This window comes from Hemibagrus wyckioides, linkage group LG20 (genome assembly GCF_019097595.1).
Source record: "Hemibagrus wyckioides isolate EC202008001 linkage group LG20, SWU_Hwy_1.0, whole genome shotgun sequence".
Classification (NCBI taxonomy): domain Eukaryota; kingdom Metazoa; phylum Chordata; class Actinopteri; order Siluriformes; family Bagridae; genus Hemibagrus; species Hemibagrus wyckioides.
In genome coordinates, this window is record NC_080729.1 from 3,276,434 (window position 1) to 3,302,652 (window position 26,219).

The 26,219-nt window shown below is 40.1% G+C and overlaps 2 protein-coding genes across 3 annotated transcripts in view; one reads left to right on the forward strand and one right to left on the reverse strand.

Moving 5' to 3' along the window:
• The window catches only part of vipr1a (vasoactive intestinal peptide receptor 1a), a 37,198-nt gene extending 19,751 nt beyond the window's left edge, over positions 1-17,447 (reverse strand). The window contains exons 1-4 of one of the 2 annotated variants that reach the window (XM_058418832.1): positions 17,241-17,380; positions 16,783-16,804; positions 12,451-12,538; positions 9,700-9,804 (exon numbers count right to left, since the gene is read on the reverse strand). In XM_058418832.1, coding sequence (XP_058274815.1) covers positions 9,700-9,804; positions 12,451-12,538 — 193 coding nt within the window. In that variant the 5' untranslated portion in view covers positions 16,783-16,804; positions 17,241-17,380. Of the gene's footprint in view, positions 1-9,699; positions 9,805-12,450; positions 12,539-16,782; positions 16,805-17,240 lie in introns of both variants that reach the window. The other variant, XM_058418830.1, reaches the window with a different exon arrangement.
• Positions 17,448-20,553: 3,106 nt separating this feature from the next.
• Positions 20,554-25,784, forward strand: LOC131341985 (polyadenylate-binding protein 1A-like). The gene is made up of 10 exons (XM_058372691.1): positions 20,554-21,011; positions 21,819-22,012; positions 22,118-22,233; positions 22,437-22,767; positions 22,896-23,543; positions 23,625-23,720; positions 23,849-24,925; positions 25,089-25,139; positions 25,254-25,325; positions 25,638-25,784. The coding sequence occupies exons 1-10, from the start codon at positions 20,846-20,848 to the stop codon at positions 25,782-25,784; spliced, it is 2,898 nt and encodes a 965-aa protein (XP_058228674.1). The 5' UTR covers positions 20,554-20,845.
• Positions 25,785-26,219: the final 435 nt, after the last annotated feature.

The window sequence follows — 26,219 nt, forward strand, 5'->3', positions numbered from 1 at the left end:
AAGCACAGACTCCACAAGACCTCGGAAGGTGTGATGGTATCTGTGCCCAAGATGTTAGCAGCAGGTCCTGTAAGGTGTGAGGTTGGGACTCCACGGATTGGACTTGTTTGTCCAGCACATCCCACAGATGCTCCATCTGACTGAGATCTGGGGAATTTGTAAACCGAGTCAACACCTTGTCGTGTTCCTCAAACTGTTCCTGAACATGTTTTGCGGTGTGTCAGGGTGCATTATTATTATCCTGCTGAAAGAGGACACTGCTGTTAGGGAATACTGTTGACATGAAGGGATGTGGTTGGTCTGTAGCAGTGTTTAGGTAGACTGTATTGCCAAAAGTTTTGGGACACATGCCTTTATCATGCACATGAATGTAATATGGAGTTGGCCCGCTCTTTGCAACTATAACAGCTTCAACTCTTCTGGGAAGGCTTTCCACAAGATTTAGGAGTGTGTTTATGGAAATTTTTGACCATTCCTCTCTAGAAGCGCATTTGTGAGGTCAGGTACTGATGTTGGATGAGAAGGTCTGGCTCACAGTCTCCACTCTAATTCATCCCAAAGATGTTCTATGGGGTTGAGGTCAGGACTCTGTGCAGGCCAGACAAGTTCCTCCACACCAAACTCACTCATCCACGTCTTTATGGACCTTGCTTTGGTCACTGGTGTGCAGTCATGTTGGAACAGGAAGGGGTCATCCCCAAACTGTTCACACAAAGTTGGGAGCATGAAATTGTCCAAAATGTCTTGGTATGAAGCTGAATCATTAAGAGTTCAGGTGCCAAGCCCAACCCCTGAAAAACAACACATGAATTCCATGATGATTCCAAGAGGTGTCCCAAATCTTTTGCCAATATAGTGTAGGAAGTACATGTTTAATCCAGGATCCAAGGTTTCACAGCAGAACTGGTTTCCCAGAGCATCACACTGCCTCCGCCTTCTTCTCATAGTGCCTCCTGGTGCCATCTCCTCCTCAGGAACCCATGACACTGTAACCAATTCAACTGTTGGCCTTTTGTGGACCACTTCTTGTAGGTTCTAACCACTGCATCCCAGGAACACCCTACAAGACCTGCTGTTTTTGGAGATGCACTGATCCGTATATTAAGGTCATCGATATTTAAAGCAAATCATCACCTGTCAACTAAAGCTGCATGAATATTAAAGCCACCGTATAAATGATTCATGGTCATCTGTTCGAGGCAGCTCATTTTCCTCAAGAAAAAGAAAACTGGTCAATAGCTCTTTAGGGAACGTTCTGTAAGTTCCTGGAAAAGTCTGATGTCGGAGATATCACTGGAATTCCTCAGTGGAGCAGCTGAATCGCTCTCCCTGAGGAATGGATGTAATTGATGAGGGTATCATGTTGTCCAGAATTTCAACTCGCGTTTAAATAGCATGAGACGTCTTACAGGCTCTAAAAGCATTCGGATCATGGAGATATCTCTTTGGAATTTGAAATAGTTCGGAATTCATTTCATCTTACCTCAACGGATGGAGTAAAGTGATAGCATGTGATATTAATGTTATACAAAATGATGTCAAGTCATACTAGAAGAAAATACTTTGGGGAAAAAAAGGGCAGAAATGAAACAACTTGTCCAGACTAGCAAATAAATAACAACATTTTTAAAAGCTTAAACACCTGAAGCTAACTCAGATACCAGTTATTGCATCAATATTATATGATCTTATCACACAGTCTTACTGGAATGTAAACTACAATCCAAACATGTTTGTGTATACTGTTGCACATGACCTAGTTCTCATGAAAATCTCAGACTGGACAGACGAGCTAGACAAAGTATCTGCTGCCATTACGGGTCATGTTGTTGGCATGATTTCGTCAGTCTGAAGTGCAGGAGTAAGAGATTGGGCGTGTTGTGTTGTTGTAGTGAGTGCTTTAGCTAAACACAGGATGGTGCATGCGATAGTACAGGCAGAGAAAATTAAAGGTTCTACAATCTCACAAGTGCAAAAAATTCCAAGAAGATATCGTAAGCGGAGTCATCAATCTCTTCACACGCACTGTGAAGTCCTGAAAGTGTTTCTCGGAAGATCTGAGTGTTTAGGATTTGCCTGAAAGTTATGACCAAATGGGAATCTACGGGATGAACAAATATCTGGAAGCTCACATTAGAACTCAGAACTCATAGTCAACCCTGACATGCAGTTTTATTAGGCCACACTTTTGTCACCATGAACAGAAATCTGCTCAACTATACTAACTGTTTAGTTACACTGATCCCATGTCAGATGTTGCTTCAGATTCTCGTTCTTCACGGACAGCATTGGAACGCTAATGCTGCTATAGACCAGGATATGTCCAAATGTGACAAATCTTGTGTCCTGATATGCTTTTCAGGTCACCACAGCTGTACAGAGTGATTATTTGAGTCATCAGAGCATCTCCTAAACTGCAGCTCTTTAGGGGTGTTCCCAGACTGCAGTGGTCAGTATCTATCAAAAGTGGTCCAAGGAAGGAGCATTGGTGACAGGGTCATGGGTGGTCAAGGCTCATTTATCCGATCCAACAGATGAGCTACTGTTCCTCAAATTGCTAAAGAAGTTAATGCTGGTTCTGATAGAAAGGTGTCAGAATACACAATGACGGGCCAGGGCTGTTTTGGCAGCAAAAGGGGGACCAACACAATATTAGGCAGGTGGTCATGATGTTATGTCTGACTGGTGTATATTTCATGCCATTGTGCTATAGAGTGTTTTTGTAGCACTTTTACTTTTTAAGTGTAATTCCTGATGAGTAATTCCATCAAAGTGCTAATACAAGTGGTTTAACTATAAAGTGCGAAGACACAAATTCCCCTGATTCCATGTAATAAAAGAAAAGCTAAACAAATAAATACAAGAATGGAATAAATGGACATGTTTAAACGACAGGCAGAAATAGTTTCTTTCCACCAAAACAAAATAAAACTAGGTATTTATCACAGTGACAGGTCAATCCCCAAAACAGTCATCTTTACTGATCTGCTCTGACGGTTCCTTCTTGCTAACGTGGCAGTGGTGTGAGAACGCTCTCTGTTTTCACAAAGCTAAGTTATGACCAAAGAAAGCACTTTGTTCATAAAATAAATGACTGTCTACTGTAAAGCTTCTGGGTAAAAAGTTCAGATGTGTCAGGACACGCGAGGGCTCGGCCTCTCTGAATTTATGACATGTTCCTGGATCTAAGTGGCTCAACGTTTCGTAACACTTGTTTTCCAGTTCACTTTGTTGCACTGCGCTGATTCGACTTTATTTGCCTTCGGATTGCGGTGAGTGAACACCGTTAAAGGCGATTCAACATCGAAGGTGTCGCGCACGGAACAATAAATTCAACAGAAAAGGTATTAATTCAACACTGCGAGGGGAAATTTAGCTTTTGCAGACTGAACTCAAATAAAGCTGATCAGATAAACACAAAAATGAACACCAAACTAGCTTGCTAACAACCTTAAGTAGCTTGCTAACAAACAAAACTAGCTTGTTGACAACTTAAACTAGCTTGCTGACAAACCAAAATAGCATGCTAGCTAAGGTCAGCTGAACCACAACATTTTCATGACATTCTCACACAAAAGAAAATATTAGTGCTGTGTTTCATCAAAGCTCAGAGTTATCTCAGTTCTTTTAATCTGGCTTCTGAACTAAACCAAAAGCCGAGAGCTAGCAAGAAGGGTGAAGTCACTGCACTGATCACTAAAACAGCTCAGGTTAACTCTTTCAAAGACTTTTTCTTTATTAGAACGTGCTAAACTAACACCTACACATAGATAGCAGTTTCAGTAGCTCTTTTTTCATCTTGTTTTCTCTTAATTAGGTCATGTTTTGTCAATTCTCACCTGTTATAGCTAGCTAACTAGCACTAGCATGTACTTTATTTGAGATACAAAATGGTAGGCTTGGGCTAAGGAATGCTCATGGATGATCAAGGCTTGCTAAATTTACTCAGATTTTTTTTAGATTTGTGCTCTTTTGGCTTGGGCTATCATTTTATAGGGTAAGTTTAACATAATTAGACAATTAGGAAGTTAGAAAAAACGCATAATGGACCTGGTTAGAGAAAGGCATGATGGGGCATGATGGTTAGAAAGCACCTCACAGCTATTTATCATCAGAATCAACATGAAGCCAGATACAGAAATATTTCCGTGTGCACTTTATGCTCCTACCTGAGTTTCTTATCAGCAGGTGTTGTAAATTCATAAAAGCTTCCATGTCAAAAAAGTATTATGACTTTTAATGTTTTGTGCGCTGCCAATAAGACCGGATTTTCAGAAAGACATTCCTGAAAGGTCAAAAGCAAAGTAAAGCCAAATATTAATCTCTCAGTCTGTTTGTTGTAAATTTTCCTGCACCGATTCGCTTTGTTCCTTTTTTTGTTGACGACTCAAAGAACGTCAATCGTTCAATAATATATAGGGCTTCATCCTCGGTAGAGTGCAGCACGACATTCCATTGATTCTTCATCTGCTTTTTCTATAGTTACCCTGAAGGGGGGCTGATTGTATTGTCAGCTCATCCCACCCCCACGTCTGCAACAAGCTTCTCTCCCATCACATCTGGCTAGTATCTCCAGAGGCTTTCGACATCAGGACAATAAATCCTTGCCACTTTCGCCCTGAAGCATCTAAATCCCTCAAACCCTGTTTGGAATGAGCTTTGAAAAGAACTCTCTCAGAGGCCTGGTTTACAGGCGAAGCTCGTCCCTTTCATCGAGAAGGAGCCGTGACCTGATTGACATGAAGTATCTCTGGACTGGGTTTGTAGGAAAAGGTTAAAGCTAGACGTGGACAGGGAGCCAAAAAAAGTTTACAAGACAGTCACGCTAATAATGAAAAGAAAGCACAGATTTATATAATAATGCGCTTTACACAATTTACACAGGAAAGTATTTCCATAGTAACAACCTACACAGGAAAGTGTTTCCATTGTAACAACTTACACAGGGATTTGTTCCCATGGTAACAACTTACAAAGAGGACGTGTCTCCATGGTAACAACTTGCACAGGAAAGTGTTTCCATAGTAGCAACTTACACAGGGATTTGTTTCCATAGTAACAGCTTAGTAACACAGGGATTTGTTTCCATAGCAACAACTTACACTGGGATGTGTTTCCATAGTAACAACTTACAAATATCCATGTAGCCATAGTAACAAATTACAAAAGGATGTGTTTCTATAGCAACAACTTACAAAGGGACATGTTGCCATACTTACAAGTTACACAGAAACTTGTTTCCATAGTAACAAAGTTTTCTCTATGGAGATGTTTCTGTAGTGTTTTTGTAACAAGTCTAACTTTTTCCGACATTTTTAAGACAAAGGATGGTTTATTTCTGCAGGAAACTATAAATGGATAAAAAGGTGCGTATTATACAGTACATGGTTCTATACTAAATATTTAACAAATGAAGAAACACTTCAGTGTTTATTGTGAATAAAAAGAGGAGTAAACAATTCATGATTTGTTATTTGTGGCACTTCACATGAAAGTTATTTAATATATATATATACACTATATTGCCAAAAGTATTCGCTCACCCATCCAAATAATCAGAATCAGGTGTTCCAATCACTTCCATGGCCACAGGTGTATAAAATCAAGCACCTAGGCATGCAGACTGTTTTTACAAACATTTGTGAAAGAATGGGTCGCTCTCAGGAGCTCAGTGAATTCCAGCGTGGAACTGTGATAGGATGCCACCTGTGCAACAAATCCAGTCGTGAAATTTCCTCGCTCCTAAATATTCCACAGTCAACTGTCAGCTGTATTATAAGAACGTGGAAGTGTTTGGGAACGACAGCAACTCAGCCACGAAGTGGTAGGTCACGTAAACTGACGGAGCGGGGTCAGCGGATGCTGAGGCGCATAGTGCGAAGAGGTCGCCAACTTTCTGCAGAGTCAATCGCTACAGACCTCCAAACTTCATGTGGCCTTCAGATTAGCTCAAGAACAGTGCGCAGAGAGCTTCATGGAATGGGTTTCCATGGCCGAGCAGCTGCATCCAAGCCATGATCATGAGAACGGCGAGGAATCAGCCCAGAATTACACTGGAGGATTTTGTCAGTGATCTCAAGGCAGCTGGGACCATAGTCACCAAGAAGACAATTGGTAACACACTACGCCGTGAAAGACTGAAATCCAGTAGCACCCGCAAGGCCCCCCTGCTAAAGAAAGCACATGTACAGGCTCATCTGAAGTTTGCCAGTGAACATCTGAATGATTCAGAGGAGAACTGGGTGAAAGTGTTGTGGTCAAATGAGACCAAAATCCAGCTCTTTGGCATCAACTCAACTCGCCGTGTTTGGAGGAGGAGGAATGCTGCCTATGACTCCAAGAAGACCATCCCCACTGTCAAACATGGAGGTGGAAACATTATGCTTTGGGAGTGTTCTTCTGCTAAGGGGACAGGACAACCGCACCGCATCAAAGGGACGATGGACGGAGCCATGTACCATCAAATCTTGAGTGAGAACCTCCTTCCCTCAGCCAGGGCATTGAAAATGGGAAAACGTAGATGGATATTCCAGCCTGACAATGACCCAAAACACACGGCCAAGGCAACAAAGAAGTGGTTCAAAAAGAAGCACATTAAGGTCCTGTAGTGGCCTAGCCAGTCTCCAGACCTTAATCCCATAGAAAATACATATGTGTTTTCTTCATTGGTAGGGGTTTAATAGAAGAATCCTGTGCTTGTGATTTCACCAATTCAATAAAAAAAAACCTCTGGAAGTTTGCAAATACACACGCGCGCACACACACACACACACACACACACACACACACAAACACACACACACACACACACACAAAATTTGAATTTAAAAATGAATTTAAATGAACCAGCAAAAATCTATTTGAATATGCATTTGAATTGACGAGTAACACTGTAGATTTGCAAGTAGAGTCTGTGTGTGTGGTTAGTGAACGTGTTGCAGTTATGAAACAATGTTCTTCAAAGACTTCTTATATAAAAGAAACAATTTTCGATGTATTCTCTGCCGCCCAGACATCCACTCTATGCACTCGTCTGTTTCAGAATTTAACTCATCTCTGGTTGGATTGGAGTGGATTGTGTCTTTAAAGCCAGGACTTCCACACTGACCCCGAGTAGCCATCTGTTGTTTGTGTAAGATTTATTAGACTAAAGTCATAAAGCAAGTCAGGTCTACACTGAAGTAAAAGCACATCATTTTCATATTATACATATATATATATATATATATATATATATATATATATACATATAAATTCTGAAACAGACGAGTGCATAGAGTGGATGTCTGGGCGGCAGAACCTACATTGAGAATTGTTTCTTTTATATAAGAAATTTTTGAAGAACATTGTTTCATAACTGCAACACGTTCACTAACCACACACACAGACTCTACTTGCAAATCTACAGTGTTACTCTTCAATTCAAATGCATATTCAAATAGATTTTTGCTGGTTCATTTAAATTCATTTTTAAATTCAATTTTTGTGTGTGTGTGTGTGTGTGTGTGTGTGTGTGTGCGCGCGAGTGTGTATTTGCAAACTTCCAGAGGTTTTTTTTTATTGAATTGGTGAAATCACAAGCACAGGATTCTTCTATTAAACCCCTACCAATGAAGAAAACACATATGTAATGACTTTGTAGCAGAGCTGTACTCATGTTCCACACACACTTGAACGGAAGAGCGCTTTGGCTGAACGTGTGTTGTGATGACATCACGTGACACGACTCGGCCCAAAATCTGAAATATTTTAAGCTCCTCCAAATGTCTAGTCGTTGGCGTGCTTATTCTCTACCTCTACACTATCTCTACACATAAACAACCGAGCATCTGTGCAGATTCCTGCTGGGGAAGACATCTTACTTACCAAAAGCAGAAGTACTCGAGGTGAATTTAAAGTAAGCAGCTGCAACTGCGTGGTGTCATAAATCTCACCGCTTTGGAAAAACGACCTTTCCACTGGGAGGTCTGAGGTTAGACTCGTGTGTACAATTTATTAACCAGTACCACGTAACGATGCTTTCTTGGGAATGACATGAGTGCAGCAGAGTACATGTGAATACTGAACAGAATTTCATCGAACGTATGCATTCAAGCCACTGGACACTGACATATAAAGCAATTTCTAGATGAGAATCAGCATCTCAGCAATATCATCTTTCTTGCTGCTCCACAGATCCACTGCAGAGATGGATGGATGATTCAATGAATCTGTAGTGTAATTTGTGTTCCACTGATAACAAATACAGTGGAACCTCGGCATACGGGTTTAATTCGTTCTGTAGGTTGAGTTCTTAAGGCGAACGTTTGTATTGCGAAACAAATTTTCCCATAAGAAATAATGTAAATGCAGATAATCCGTTCCAGCCGCCCAAAAATATAACCGATACGAAGTGTACGTAAATGGCTGCTTACAAAGAACTGACCCAAGCCAAGCATTCCATGTCAAGGGTCCTCACAGGAAGTCGTGCCACCAAACTTGGGCTAAATGTAGAACAGACCACCCACACCACCAATCTGTCAATGAAAAAAGTCCGAAAATTCACCTAGCTTTTGAGCCGAAGTCGAAGGCGACGTTGGTATTGCGGGTTGACTCTTTCCAAACAGCTTTCACTGACTGAAAAAAATTTGTAAACCTGTTTTGGTTGGCTTCCAGAGGTTTTTTTTTATTGAACTGGTGAAATCACAAGCACAGGATTCTTCTATTAAACAAGCACAGGATTCTATTAGGCTTTCCACTGAAGCTAACAAGTTCTGAACGGCTCCCAGACATGGGTTTCAGTTTGTTTAGTTTTGTTTGTATACCGAAAATGCTTCGTATGTTGATGCAAATTTCCTTCAAAATTTCAATTCCTAAGGTGAAAAGGAGGCCATTCGTATGCCGAGGTTCCACTGTATGTATAGAAAGATAAAAGATATTTCAAATAAAGCATTAAACACTGGTCTAAATCTACAGCACATAGTCGTCTCATGATCAGGTTTTTCCATAAATTATCCAGGACAGCTCATAAAAAATGTCTAGTTTAGTTCCTTCTTTCAAGTCTGTTCATTTACCTTCCACACAAGGCTGATGTTTAGCAGGAAATTCAAATTTCCTGAAGATCACATGAAGAAGAAAACGACCATCTCTCGTTCTTTTTCACAACAAATAACAGGTCCCAAATAACTGGCTGAAAGTGAAGTATTCGTGTAAAGGAATAAAAGGTGCGGGCCAAATCACACGCTTACCCACGACCCTGTGAGATTTTTGAAATGTTTTATACAAATGTTTTCTTAGATTCGGTGTTGGAAATGAAAAGGTATACTTCTCAGTAAGATCACACCGGTATAAATGAATTCAGCGTGAAAGAATAGTGCCATATAGGTCTGTGAACACTACAAGCTTCACAAATATTCGCTACTCGGGAATGACGATGCAAATTTCTTCGGACGAAAACAGAAAGAATCTCAGTGAGGATTTCAAGGCTTTTAATTCAATTCAGTTTCAATTCATTCAAACCGTGTGCTCTTCTCTCCTTGACCTTTCCACTTTTTTTTGGTTAATAAAATCTGCACAACCAATTACGAATTCTTTTCGAAGTCTGAATGTAAAATTATGAGGAAATATTTGCTCACAAAATCGCTACAGCTTTCACTAAATTCAGCAATGACGTAAACCGTTGTTTTTTAAGCATTTTATCTATTACAGTAAAGAAGTTACCTTCCCGGTCACTGACATGAGTAAAGTATTTGGGGCAGGGGATGGTGACCAGTTGTCCAACAGACGCCGACGGCCAACACGCAAAATCCCACTCACCGCTGCAGCCTGAGGAAAAAAATGGTAAAAAAAAAATTAATTACAAAAATAAAATAAAATTTCATTATAAACATATAAACTCAAAAACCCTTCAGATTCAACTGTTCGTTTTCCTAAAAATAGAATCAAACAGAAAAATAAAAGAATAACAATAAAAATTAAATTTAACTGTACAGATAGGAAAGAGGAAATAGAAAATATAGAAAGTAAAAATATAAATACAAAAAGATCAGCCCAGAAAATTTGATCCACAACAACTGCACATTCTCGATTCTGATTGGTCAGAAGCTTTTCTACAACATCTATTTAATTTATATTTATGTTTATATTAATGCGCGCATTTACATGGTATGTTTGCATTCCAAATAATCCAAAAATAAATAATGAAATGTAGTAATAATCATTCAAATAATACATTAATAACAGTGGTAATAATTTAGGAATACATTTAAGAAAGAAATGTTGTTTTATGGTACTGTTTTCTCTTGGGATATATTTGTTTAACATTTATTCCAGTATCAGTAAGTAAAAAAAATATATATATATATTTTTTACCTCCAGAAAGACTGACAAAAAACAGACTGGTGAATGAAGTGAATGCTTATAAGTGCTGTACCATACGTGAGGATTTGTCTTGTGGTTGTTCCGCAACATTAAATGTCACTAAAAACGGATAAAATTATGGTGTAACTGTAATTGTTGACAAACCCTGCGTCCCAATTTAGTATTATCCGTACTGTTAGAGATTAGAATAAATGAGTCCTTAATCGCAGGATATTGAAACGAGTGTCCCTGAGGTACGAATTTCCAGGACATTTATAAAGTGTGGATTTGTGGACAGCTAATATTACCCACAGTTGTGCCAGATTTCTTCTTCTTCTCTCAGCTGTTTCCTGCTTCCTGGGGTCACCACAGTGGATCATTTGGTCCACATGTTTCGATTTAGCACAGGTTTTACGCTGGATGCTCTTCCTGACGCAACTCTCCCATTTTATCTGGGCTTGGGAACGGCACTAAGAGTTAACTCTTCAGTGGCTGGGTGAGCACCCTGCCCAGGAACCCAACCCGGGCTGCAGCAATGAAAGCATGGGATCCTGCCGTTGGACCACCAGGAAGCTCAGTTGTAAATAATATGCGAAAAAATAAAGAAATCAAGGAACTATAAAAAGCTGAAATGCAGCAGCGTTCTCTTCAGTGACATGACATATTTCAGTATGTCCCAGTACTCGCATACTCTTTTGCTACACACTCAAAAGTATGGCCTTTTGAGTGACATGAAGCATAAGTGAAATAAAACACCTCAGAACATGCAGTTCTTGGAAAGTACTTAACTTTGTTCAGGTAACAGTATCTCCTCTCCCTCTCACCCTCGCTCCGTCCCTGTTTATATTCCTGTAATGTGATGTCCCACTGTGTTCTCTTCCTTATTTTCACTCCACTCATCATTTAAGAAACAGTATACACAGCTCACACCAAACCCAAAGCAATTATTTCAGAGCTTACTCACATACCCTCTCTACCTGACAGGGCGCCAGAACGATTTCTCCTACGTTACCCTGCGGGAATTCTGGCCTTTTTTATATTAAAGTTAGCGTTCCACTTAATCAACGCTAAACTTTAGACTGTCTCCACTTGTCATTGCTTCAGCTATTAAAAATGTAATCAGTAGATTAGTTACGTCTGGCTGAGAGAATGGACTCCACTTCATTCTGATTAGCTGCAGCTGAGAGACCGACAGGACATCTTCTATTAAATAGTCAACAAACCCAGATGTGCGTATAATTCACCGCTGCTTCCTATCCTCACGTCTACTTCACAATTACTGACACCAAGCATGCATAAGAGAACGGGATGTGATGCGGTAATATTTGGGGTTGTGTCAAAGGATGGGAGATACACTATATTGCCAAAGGTTTTGGGACGTCTTCTTTTACACGCACATGAATGTAATATGGAGTTGTCCCGCCCTTTGCAGCTATAAAAGGTTAAACTCTTCTGGGAAGGCTTTCCACAAGGTTTAGGAGTGTGTTTATGGGAATTCTTGACCATTCCTCTAGAAGCGTATTTGTGAGGTCAGGTACTGATGTTGGATGAGAAGGTCTGGCTCACAGTCTCCACTCTAATTCATCCCAAAGGTGTTCTGTGGGGTTGAGGTCAGGACTCTGTGCAGGCCAGTCAAGTTCCTCCACACCAAACTCACTCATCCATGTCTTTATGGACCTTGCTTTGGTCACTGATGTGCAGTCATGTTGGAACAGGAAGGGGTCATCCCCAAACTGTTCCCACAAAGAGCATGAAATTGTCCAAAATGTCTTGGTATGAAGCTGAAGCATTAAGAGTTCCTTTCACTGGAACTAAGGGGCCGAGCCCAACCCCTGAAAAACAACACCTGAACTCACTGATTTGGAGGGGTGTCCCAAAAGTTTTGGCAATACAGTGTATTTAAGGAGTTGGGGAGGAACTGCATTAAGACTGACCCTTCTGGACAATCTCAGTGGATAGATGGAAACCAGGAGAACCCGGAGGAAACATACAAACTCCACACACACAGAGCAAAGACGGGAATAATCAAATATTTATTTAACTATATTAAATATTGTGTGTTACATATCACCCAAACACGAGCGCTATTATAATGCGAAAGAGATAACCAACCTGATGTGACATTTTGCAGCTTGGCCAAGCACTCATCTCTCTCCATCTCCAGGTCTATCCTGATGTCGCACATCTCCACCGATAACATCTGGGCAAACAGATAAGACGAAGGTTGCGGTATTCTGTACGCATTTCAGCGATTCGCATTTTCATTGACATTCACAGAAAAGGTTACTGATGACATCATTTTGGACGACGTACAGCATTAATTCCCTGCTGAATGCTGAAGGGCTAGGAGTGCTTCTAGAAAGTTCTCTTTAATGAATAGCAATGAGAAAAATGAGTCGTTTATGCTAAAAGCTATCAACACACACACACACCTTTATACACAGACAGCTGCATTCCTCATTTAAATTTATCATAAGTGTGTCTTCATGCTGTTTCCTCCGATACTGTAACCCTTTCAAAAGCAGTAACCCCCCCCTCTTTCTCTCTCTCTCGCGCTTTCTCGCTGTCTCTCTTCTCTTTCTCTCTCTCTTGCTCTCTCTCTTACTCTGTCTCTCTTTCGTTCTCTCTTTCCCTTTTGTATAATTTGTGCATTTGTGGTTAGTCTGTCTATTATTCTTCCTCTTCTCTTCCCAAAGCATTATGGGAAAACCATAACAGAGTAAATAACCCACCTCGTTCACATTCATTACTCCCGGGACTCGATATAACGATATTATTGTCTCTGAATGATTTCACACTTCTATGATATCCAGTGACGTTTATTCCAATGATATAATATTACCAGACCTGCCCATCTTTGTGTATTTTGTGTAAGAGCTCTGTATTTTAACATCGGCGCTTGCTAGGATGGGTTATCGCTCAAAAATACACCAGTTTCTCACCAGTAACAGGGAGATAAACAACACAGTAAACTGGTCTGATCCACAGAAGTGTTTTTAGGCAACTCTCTAGAATTAACTCACACTTCTAAAACCCCAGCCATCCTTCAATGCTTGCTTTTAGTTTTTTAAACATCTTCATTTCCGTTCGTTAATGTGTAATAAATCTATCGATCATTCGAGTTAGCAAAGATTAAACAAGTAAAGAGTCATTAAGAATGCTGCTGAATATGGTAAAAAAAAAAAAAAAAAAAAAAAAAGCTAGCAATTTTGACCTTAAAAGATTAACAGGCCTCAAATCTAACACTCTAACATACACTGATCAGGCATAACATTATGACCACCTGCTTAATATTGTGTTGGTTCTCCTTTTGCTGCCAAAACAGCCCTGACCCGTCCTGCACTGTGTATTCTGACACCTTTCTATCAGAACCAGCATTAACGTCTTCAGCAGTTTGAGCAACAGTAGCTCGTCTGTTGGATCGGATCACACGGTCCAGCCTTCTCTCCCCACGTCCATCAATGAGCCTTGGCCGCCCATGACCCTGTCTCCGGTTCACCATTGTTCCTTCTTTGGACCACTTTTGATAGATACTGACCACTGCAGACCGGGAACACCTCCACAAGAGCTGCAGTTTTGGAGATGCTCTGATCCAGTGGTCTAGCCATCACAATATGGCCCTTCGTCAAACTCAAATCCTTACGTCCATTTTTCCTGCTTCTAACACATCAACTTTGAGGACAAAATGTTCACTTGCTGCCTAATATATCCCACCCACTAACAGGTGCCATGATGAGGAGATCATCAGTCTTATTCACTTCACCTCTCACTGATCAGAATGTTATTGTTAATGCTGATGATAATTAAAAAGTGGAGAGCAGAACAATGAAAATGTCAGACACGTGGACATCATGCGTAATGTGATTATATACTGTAGTAAACACACTGTGTTAGGCTTTGTTTACGGTACATTGCTGCAGAATCTCCTAAATCTCCATCGTCCAGCTGAGGTTTACACACTTGCCACTGCCAACAAGCAGCACACGACTACAGCTGGTACCATTATTATTAAACTCTCACCTGCTCTCCTTAAACCGGGTGATAATGCTCATTTTCCTGTTTTATTTTCACTTCAATCCTTAGTCATCATTTTATAACACTCACACAAGCATAACAAAATGTACTGTCCAGTGTAGAAGCCACATGACCGCACGTATCGTGTTTAATCTGATTATCTCGTCATGTTCTCTCATTGGATTCCTCACGACACGCCCAAGGTTGATGAGATTTATCAGCGCTGTCCATATTGACATAAATCTTTTTCTCTGCTAATGTTAGCCTCAAAGGAGAATCACGTCTACTCCTCCGAGTCCGAACCTTTGATACGAGCTACACAGCTGGACTACGTAGAGCCCAGTGATGACTCACTCACTCACAGGCTTACTTCATCTAGTCTCGGTTACATACAGCTTCTCTCCTTGTGTCAACGCCTTCGGTAAGGATTTGGGAATATTTTGGTTCCATCGGACCGGGTCGAACATTGGCAGCAGTGCGTACAGATGTGGACAGCTGATTCGATGCATGCTTTATTGTATCATCAATAAAATGTGCCATCTATTCAATGAAAAGGAACATTTTAAATCAAGGACATTGCTGTCGTATCGGCACGTAAGCAGCCGGTAATGAAAGCGGTTGCCATGGTGTTTCATCTCGCATAGAAACCTAAGGCATCGTTATTCTGAATGAAACATTCCTCTAAAGAAGATCAAACGCTCACTAAGTATCGTGGATGCGATTGGAAATGAAGAGACCCCTCTACAGCAACACAATACTCATGAAATGACATCGATAATCAGATACGCAGAGGAAATCATGACGTAAACCGGTGACGCAGGAAAGTCTAAGAAAGTAAAGCACAGCTCGATGGCCATGCTGCTCTGAGTGGAGTCAATATATTTACTTACTACAGCTATAAGCCTAAAGGGCAATTAACCTACAGTATATAAAATAAATACTATTTAAGGTCAAATCTGAAAAAAAAAGCTACTACAATAAAGATTACAATGCATATTTTAACACTGGTTTGTGTTCTCCAAGCAGAAAACTCAGGAACAAAAAGCTCTCATGAAGTGTGTTCCTTAGCCAGGGCGTCCTTACTGATTATTTATTTAGATATTTATTTTATTTCATTTTATCATAGTGGTAGAAATCACATACTGTTAATAAAGTTATTCTATTTATCCCTAAAAGTCTCTAAAGTTTGCAGCGCTCTTGACTCGTCACTTGGATTAAATGGTTTCAACTGAAACCTTGAAGTAAATAATGTGAACTTAAATCTTTACTAAAAATCTAAAATCATAAAGAGTAAAAAAAATCTATTGCTTCAATAAAAGCCCTAAAACTTGAGTAAACATTTTAGAAACAATCCTACTAATAGTATAATTGGAATATATTCATAAAATGAATATGTTCATAAAGTAAATCTGCACACGAAGAATCTTTATGAATTGATTTTTTAATTAATTCTTTCTTTTTTTATGTTTGTTTTTCTTTATACAAATAAGGGGTTCTCTATGTGCTAAAGCTTTGAGAACGTTGCTCTAGATTCAGAAATGAGAAATGAATAGAAATCCAAAAAATCTAGCGTATTCATGACACCTATTTGCGATAGATCTGTCGTTCAAACACCTCATCTACGACCGTCATGAATCTTCCTGAGCAGATAAAGCAGAGTTAACACATCCTACAGCAAAACTAACGAGAACAGAAAACCTACAGAGATCATTCGTACCCAGACATGTATAAATGTCTTTAACTAAACACTTTCTTGTTTCTACACAAGAAGTTTATCCAGTAGACAGAATATAGAAAAATTCCCACTTCGAGTGTTTACGTAAGACCAGCTGGATGCAGACGAACACCGGAGTGAAGGCTAAACGGTTAGACCTCATTCTAGCATTTCAGCTTGTCGTTATATCAGTTGTTATAATCAAGTAGCTGTGAAAGGAACAAGATTTAGCCGGTGGATCCATTACAGCAACTGTGACCAGGAGAAAACGGGTGAAAGACCAGCTAAAACAATCTCCCTCTAATCATAATCTCTATGATAATAAACGGACTGATTAACACATCCTGTGCTTAGAAATAAAACCTGAACTTTAGTCTCCTACAAGGTGAGGAGAAGACACTTCTTACATGGATGTAGAATGCAATCTTGTAGTATTCAAGAGCATAAATTTATTGATAACATTTACACGTCAAAGCTCCAGGGTTTCATCCTGAGCTGAGGAGTTAAACATGGTCTCCACATGTCTGTGGAGAGGAATCCTCTCTGGGTTTTTCTCCTGTCTCACAAAAATGTCATTATTTAAAAAGAGTGTAATGAGTGTGAATGTGTGTGTGTGTGTGTGTGTGTGTGTGTGGTGCCCTGTGATAGACTGCCTTCCTATCCGGGGTGTCTTCCTGTCTCACACACAGCATTCCTGGGATAGACTATGGATTCACCTGGATCCTGATTAAGCTCTTTCTGAAGATGAACAAAAAATATATAAGACATTTAGCTTATAATTTTAATTAACACTCCGTTATTTTATAATAGTTATTAGTTATTGTGATTTATTATTATTATGTGGAACAGGGATCAATAAGGCAATAAGGCAAGCTCATTATTTCATTTCAAACTATATTATTATTGTTGTTGTTGTTGTTATATTTGTTTACATGTTATACGTGCCATGCAACCAGCAACATCAGACTCAGAAAAGCAAAAGCATTTGTATGAATGGAAAAGTTGTGATATTTGTACTCATCAGTCAGCGATGTGAACGACTTAAACAGCACACTGGAAAATAACTGCACACTTCATTCAGTGCACTTTTCTAAATCAGGTGTGCTTGAGCAGATTTTTACACTGAAACTATTATGCGTTTGTGAAAAACTCAGAAAGCTCAGCTTTAACTCACCGGTCCGAGTGAACAGGTCAAACACAGCACGAGCGTTCTCCTGAACACCTCCATTGTCTCATTTAGATCTGTGGGGTTTTTTTCTTTGTGTGAAATAATAACAATAAAATAAACTTCAGCCCCCGCACCGGAGCCCCGCAGTGTAAACTCCGCTCGTGACCCTAAACCGGATCGTCCGCGTGCGCAGCCTTCACACTGAGAGCCGCTACGGGAGAGCACGCGCTATTTAAGCGCCTCCGTTTCACAACGACGCCAACGTTCAGTCATGTGATCAGGCACGAGCCAATAAGACCTCGAGATAGATAGATAGATAGATAGATAGATAGATAGATAGATAGATAGATAGATAGATAGATTTTTTTATTCCACTTATTTTATTTTTTGCTAATTGTAGATAGGTAGGTAGAGAGACAGAGAGAGAGAGAGAGAGAGAGAGAGAGAGATGAAATGAGTGAGAAAGTGATACAGGTAGATTGATAGAAATATGGAGAGAATGTGTGAGTAATCTATTGATTGATAGAGAGATAAATGTAGACAGTGTGTGGCATTAGATAGATAGATAGATAGATAGATAGATAGATAGATAGATAGATAGATAGATAGATAGATAGATAGATAGATCCGGAAACAAGCACCGGAATAGTCATACTGGCTGAAACACATACACACACAACACACATACATACAATACACATAAACATAATACACACACATGATACACATACACACAATACACACACATGATACACATACACACAATACACATACACACAACACACATACATACAATACACATACACACAACACACATAAACATAATACACACACACAATACACATACACACAATACACATACACACAACACACATAAACATAATACACACACAATACACATACACACAATACACATACACACAACACACATACATACAATACACATACACACAACACACATGATACACATACACACAATACACATACACACAACACACATACATACAATACACATACACACAACACATATAAACATAATACACACACACAATACACATACACACAACACACATAAACATAATACACACACAATACACATACACACAATACACACACATGATACACATACACACAATACACATACACACAACACACATACATACAATACACATACACACAACACACATAAACATAATACACACACACAATACACATACACACAATACACACACATGATACACATACACACAATACACATACACACAACACACATACATACAATACACATACACACAACACACATAAACATAATACACACACACAATACGCATACACACAATACACACACATGATACACATACACACAATACACATACACACAACACACATACATACAATACACATACACACAACACACATAAACATAATACACACACACAATACGCATACACACAATACACACACATGATACACATACACACAATACACATACACACAACACACATACATACAATACACATACACACAACACACATAAACATAATACACACACACAATACGCATACACACAATACACATACACACAATATACACACATGATACACATACACACAATACACATACACACAACACACATACACACAATACACATACATGATACAAATACATACAATACACATACACATGATACACATACACACAATACACATACACACAATACACACACATGATACAAATACATACAATACACACAATACACATACACACAATACACATACACACAATACACACACATGATACAAATACATACAATACACGAACACACAATACACATACACACAATACACACACATGATACAAATACATACAATACACATACACATGATACACATATACACAGTACATATGCACACAATACACATACACACAATACACATACACACAATACACATACACACAATACACCTACACACAATACATATACACACAATACACATACACATGATACACATACATACAATACACGAACACACAATAAACATATATGCAATACACATACACATACACATGATACACATACACACACACATCATACGTATGGTACACATACACACAATACACACACACAATACACATACACACTATACACATATACACAATATACACACACACAATACACACACATTACACAATACACATACACACACAATACACATACACACAACACACATACACACAATACACATGATACACATACACACAATACACATACACACTATACACATATACACAATACACATACATGCAATACACACACAATACACATGCATACAATACACAAACACACAATAAACATAAATACAATACACATAAACAAAATACACACACAATACACACACATGATACACATACACACAATACACACACATGATACAAATACATACAATACACATACACATGATACACATATACACAGTACATATGCACACAATACACATACACACAATACACATACACACAATACACATACACACAATAAACATACACACAATAAACACATATGCAATACACATACACATACACACAATAAACATACACACAATAAACACATATGCAATACACATACACATACACACAATAAACATACACACAATAAACATATATGCAATACACATACACATACACACAATACACATACATACAATACGCATACACACAATACACATACACAATACACAAACATGATACACATACACATGATACACATACACACATGATACAAATACATACAATACACATACACATGATACACAGTACATATGCACACAATACACATACACACAATACACATACACACAATACACATACACATGATACACATACACACATGATACAAATACATACAATACACATGCACATGATACACAGTACATATGCACACAATACACATACACACAATACACATACACACAATACACATACACATGATACACATACATACAATACACGAACACACAATAAACATATATGCAATACACATACACACAATACACATGATTATCTGGATCATCTGGATCTCTGTGTGGAACTGTATTGGGAGATGAACTGCAGCTTGTGGTGTTTGCTGTACAGATGAAATACAGTTTTTATTAATGTTAATAAAACTATTAATTTTTATTAATATTTGTAGCTGTACTGAGTTCACTTTATTGTTGGACTGGAAGCTTGTGCTTAATGACCTCTGACCTCAGGTTTGAAAAAAAAAAAAAACAGGTTTAGAATGCAGTGACTCAGTGACCCATAGAAACAGAATTCTAGGTTCTATGACAGCTATGTTACAGTTCAGTTACCTAGGAAACGCGTTCACTTACTCAGACCATCGATAGATAGCGAAAGAGCAACACCTTTTACAGCGTTTTGTAGCGAAATTTGTTGATATTAGCAGTGTTTAGCAGCGTTTAACAGTTTTATCAGCATTTTCCCAGTGTTTCACAGCATTTTAACAGCATTTTGCAGTGTTTTAGCAGCATTTTAGCAGCATTTCACAGTGTTTTAACAGCATTTTAACAGAGTTTTAGCAGCATTTTAACAGCTTTTTGTGTGAAACCAAAATGGCTGCACTGTATGTTAGAGATCTTGACCCAGCAGTGACAGAGGAGATGCTTGCGTGGAGATTCAGTCCTGCAGGACAAATTCACTCCATCCGTCTCTGCAGGGACAGATATACCGGCTCCTCACTCGGCTGTGCCTACGTTAACTTCTGGCATCGAGGCGACGGTAAGGCAGACCAGACACCAGACACACTGTTTTCTACACTACTTCTTCACTCTTTACACACTTTATTATCAGTTTATACCTCACTTAAGGCAACATGTGTAATTGATCTAGTATTTTACTGCTTTATTTCTTGGATGTGGTCAAGTTCTGTGCCTCTAAAAAGTACAAAGATATTTTTTTTATACAAGAGTTGTTTAGTGTTTTAGAAGAAATACTTCACTTAAAGCTTCAGTACATTTTTTCGTAGTGTTTTTCACTAATCTGTTGTAACGTCCGGGACCCCCGCCCTATGCGGGGCTCGAACCCAGACTCCCGTGGTGTGCGCGCACGCGCCAGCACGCGGTGGAATGAGACCCATTCGCAGGATTCAGTGAAGCACTGCTTTTATTACGTTTAAGACACGAAATAGGGAAACAAACATAACACAAGACATGGCATGGATAACCAAAACGAGAACAAAACCTAGATCTTAACTAGGCATGGAACTTAAACAAAACCCAGACACAAACCACGGTACAGGTAACAATCATAGACAAGGACACAAACACAAGGATCCCTATTTATAGGGGTAGACATTAGGGCTCATGGGATACAGGTGACACAATCAGGATTAGAACAATGGGAAGGGCGTAACACAAAAGACACACAAAGAAGCAGGCTTCCAAGGTTCACCTGCCAGCGCCCTCAACTGTCCAGCTGTTCCTGACATCTGTACAAAGGGTGCCAATAATTCTGGGTAATTCTGAATATGTATACTGTAGTTTTTTATTGAAATGAATGATCTTTCACTTATTTTTCTTCTCTCAGCTGAGCGAGCCATCGATATGTTTCATTTCGAGCTCCTTCTGGAGAGGCCCATGCAGGTGATGTGGTCTCAGTGGGAAACGACCTGGAGAAACCAGGAAGTAGGAAAAATCATCCTGAAGAACCTGGACAAGTCCATCGACAACCTGGCCCTTTACGACACCTTCTCATACTGCGGGAGGATCCTGTCGTGCAAGGTTCGGATCTGAATAGCTGAATATCTGTGGAGCACGATTAGCATGTGTCTTAGCTGAGTCTGATTGTAAACTGTGTGATGACATGCTGCCGTGTTTTTCCTGAAGGTTGTGAACAACGAGTCTGGGTCCAATGGCTGTGGCTACATTCAGTTTGAGACTGCAGAGGCAGCGGAATTGGTCATTGAGCGTTTCAACGGCAAACTGTTGAATGGCACCCAAGTGTAAGTGTAAATGTCAGGATTTTTTTAACACTGTGCTTTAACTAACTGTATCTGATGTTTATTAAACTCTTTATATTGTTGTGTTTGGTCTTGCAAGCGTGTTTCAGTCAGCATCAGGTTGTAATTTTTTCTTGCGAAGACGAAATGTCTAACAGCAGGGTTTAGATAAAGAGTCTAAGAGCAGTGTCTCTGTTGTGTTACAGGACCATTGAACACTTCAAGACTCCTGAGCAGCGTGAGGCTGAGAAGAAGGAGAAGAAGGAGAAGAAGGAGAAGAAGGAGAAGAAGGAGAAGGAGAGAGACCAGGCTAATGTAGAGAGACAGACTCAGCTCAGGAAGAAGACTGAGCAGGTAAACACACGTAACACACACACACACGCACACACACACAGACACACACACACACACGAGATACTAACTCTTCTTTCTCTGCTCCAGAATCTGAATCTCTACGTAAAGAACCTAGATTGCAGCGTGGATGATGAGCGTCTGTACACGGCCTTCTCTCCGTTCGGCACCATCAAGAGTGCAAAGGTCATTTACAGCTAATAATCCCTCCATTTTATCCCTTTCCCAATAATCTCTATCCACTTCCCCTGACTCTAGAGTGTAAAAAACTTCATCTGTGCTCATTATTTTATTCATGGTGCTGCCTCCTACAGGTCATGATGAAAAACGGCCGCTCCACGGGGTTTGGCTTCGTGTGCTTCGAGTCATCCGAGGAAGCCATGATCGCCATTCAGGAGATGAATGGCAGGTTGTTGTGCGGGAAACCTTTGTACGTCGGCGTGGCTCAAAGGAAAGAGGAACGCCAGGCTTACCTCACCCGCCTGCACAACATCCCTGCACTGGTTCATCAGCAGACCAGAAGCACCGAAAATCCATCAAGCAGTCAGGTGCCATGTGCCAGTGACGACTGCACTAAAGTGTCTACACCAACATCTGTAGACACTGCTCCAGTACCATCTGTGGAGCAACATCCAGCTGTGGACAGTGTCCCAGCTGTTGAAACCATTCAGTCTGTGGACAGTGTCTCAGCTGTTGAAACCGTTCAGTCTATGGACATTGTCCCAGCTGTTGAGGAGCTTCCATCAGAGGACAGTGTCCCAGTTGTTGAGACAGCTCAACCAGTGGACACTGTCCCAGTCCTCGAGAACTCGCCATCAGAGGAGAGTGTTCCAGTCCTCGAGACACCACCAGCTGTAGTTACAACTCCAGCAGAAGTTCCAGCTGCACAAGACGTCCCAGAGACAACTCCAGCACCTTCTACGTCTGAGGCATCAGTGGACAAAGTCCAGCCGGACACAAAAGTAAGAATAAAGCACACACACACACACACACACATACACACACACACACAAGAGATACTAACTCTTCTTTCTCTGCTCCAGGGTCTGAATCTCTACGTAAAGAACCTAGATTGCAGCGTGGATGATGAGCGTCTGTACGCGGCCTTCTCTCCGTTCGGCACCATCAAGAGTGCAAAGGTCACTTACAGCTAATAATCCCTCCATTTTATCCCTTTCCCAATAATCTCTATCCACTTCTCCTGACTCTAGAGTGTAAAAAACTTCATCTGTGCTCATTATTTTATTCATGGTGCTGCCTCCTACAGGTCATGATGAAAAACGGCCGCTCCAGGAGGTTTGGCTTCGTGTGCTTCGAGTCATCCGAGGAAGCCATGATCGCCATTCAGGAGATGAATGGCAGGTTGTTGTGCGGGAAACCTTTGTACGTCGGCGTGGCTCAAAGGAAAGAGGAACGCCAGGCTTACCTCGCCCGCCTGCACAACATCCCTGCACTGGTTCATCAGCAGACCAGAAGCACCGAAAGTCCATCTGTGGAGCAACATCCAGCTGTGGACAGAGTCCCAGCTGTTGAAACTGTTCAGTCTATGGACAGTGTCCCAGCTGTTGAGGAGCTTCCATCAGAGGACAGTGTCCCAGTTGTTGAGACAGCTCAACCAGTGGACACTGTCCCAGTCCTCGAGAACTCGCCATCAGAGGAGGGTGTTCCAGTCCTCGAGACACCACCAGCTGTAGTTACAACTCCAGCAGAAGTTCCAGCTGCACAAGACGTCCCAGAGACAACTCCAGCAGAATTTCCAGCTGCACAAGACGTCCCAGAGACAACTCCAGCAGAATTTCCAGCTGCACAAGACGTCCCAGAGACAACTCCAGCAGAAGTTCCAGCTGCACAAGACGTCCCAGAGACAACTCCAGCAGAAGTTCCAGCTGCACAAGACGTCCCAGAGACAACTCCAGCAGAAGTTCCAGCTGCACAAGACGTCCCAGAGACAACTCCAGCAGAAGTTCCAGCTGCACAAGACGTCCCAGAGACAACTCCAGCAGAAGTTCCAGCTGCACAAGACGTCCCAGAGACAACCCCAGCAGAAGTTCCAGCTGCACAAGATGTCCCAGAGACAACTCCAGCAGATGTTCCAGCTGCACAAGACGTCCCAGAGACAACTCCAGCAGAAGTTCCAGCTGCACAAGACGTCCCAGAGACAACTCCAGCAGAAGTTCCAGCTGCACAAGACGTCCCAGAGACAACCCCAGCAGAAGTTCCAGCTGCACAAGATGTCCCAGAGACAACTCCAGCAGATGTTCCAGCTGCACAAGACGTCCCAGAGACAACTCCGGCACCTTCTACATCTGAGGCATCAGTGGACAAATTCCAGCCGGACACAAAAGTAAGAATAAAGCACACACACACACACACGCACACACCAATATCACAATATATTGTATGGTAGACTTTGGTACTAATTGTGTGACAATAATAATAATAATTATTTAATAATTATTAAAACACTCTTGCATTCCCTCACTCCTCCTGTGTGTGTGTGTTGGTAGGTGAATGAAATGGACGCTCTCCTGAAGGCGAGAGAAGCTGGTTACAAGCCGGTGAGGATCTTTAATCAAAACTCCTACTGATTCCTATTTAAAAGGATCTTCTCATCACAGTATACATGTTTAAAAAAAAAACCAAGGTAATTTTCTTCTGCATTTCTCTTTCAGGAAGTTCTAAAGAGAACCTCTAACACCAAGAACAACAAGAAGAAGAAGAAGAGGAAGAACAAGAATAGAAATGTTACATTGATAAATTACATTAGTTTCATTAATTAATTCATTAAAATGTGGAAAAATAAATTGTGTTCATTTATTTATTTCCAACTCAAATCTAATCATCTCATAAATCTTATAAGTGAATAAGTTTGGTTATAAAAATAAAAGAAAAAATAATGTAATAAAAGTATGAACTGAAAAGAATAGTAATAAGAGGAATAAATGGTGGTTTAAATGCATGAAAGAAGGAAATATAAAAGTCAGTGAGGAAAATTTTCCTGAACACAACAACAACAATAAATTAACAGTACAGAGTGAAAACCTGTCTGTGTGAAGAAGATGAAGATGAAGATGAGTAAACGGCTGAGTTGGATACAGAAGGAAGGTTCAGCTGATGCAGGGACTTTAGCATTAACTGCTCCACTTCATCCAGACACAATCTCACTGGCATTGTTCCACTCATCTGCTGCTCAGGATCGCTGAGGCTTCGGGGAAAACTCTGAGAATAATGTCTTGACAAATCTGAGAATAATTTCTCCAACAGAAAGGAGCTCAGATCTTTAATTCCTTTCTTGAACTCGTTACCTGGACAGATGAAATGAACAGTTTGAAATGAAATAGCTGATTAATTCAATTTCATTGAATCAACTCCATATTACATTCATGTGCATGTAAAGGCAGACATCCCAAAACATTTGGCAATATAGGATAGATAGATAGATAGATAGATAGATAGATAGATAGATAGATAGATAGATAGATAGATAGATAGATAGATAGATAGATAGATAGATAGATAGATAGATAGATAGATAGATAGATAGATAGACCGACAGACAGATACATAGACAAACAGCCAAAGTTAAAGAAGAATCCAGGAAAACATCAGTCTAGACTTCAGAAGTGGTATAAGACAGA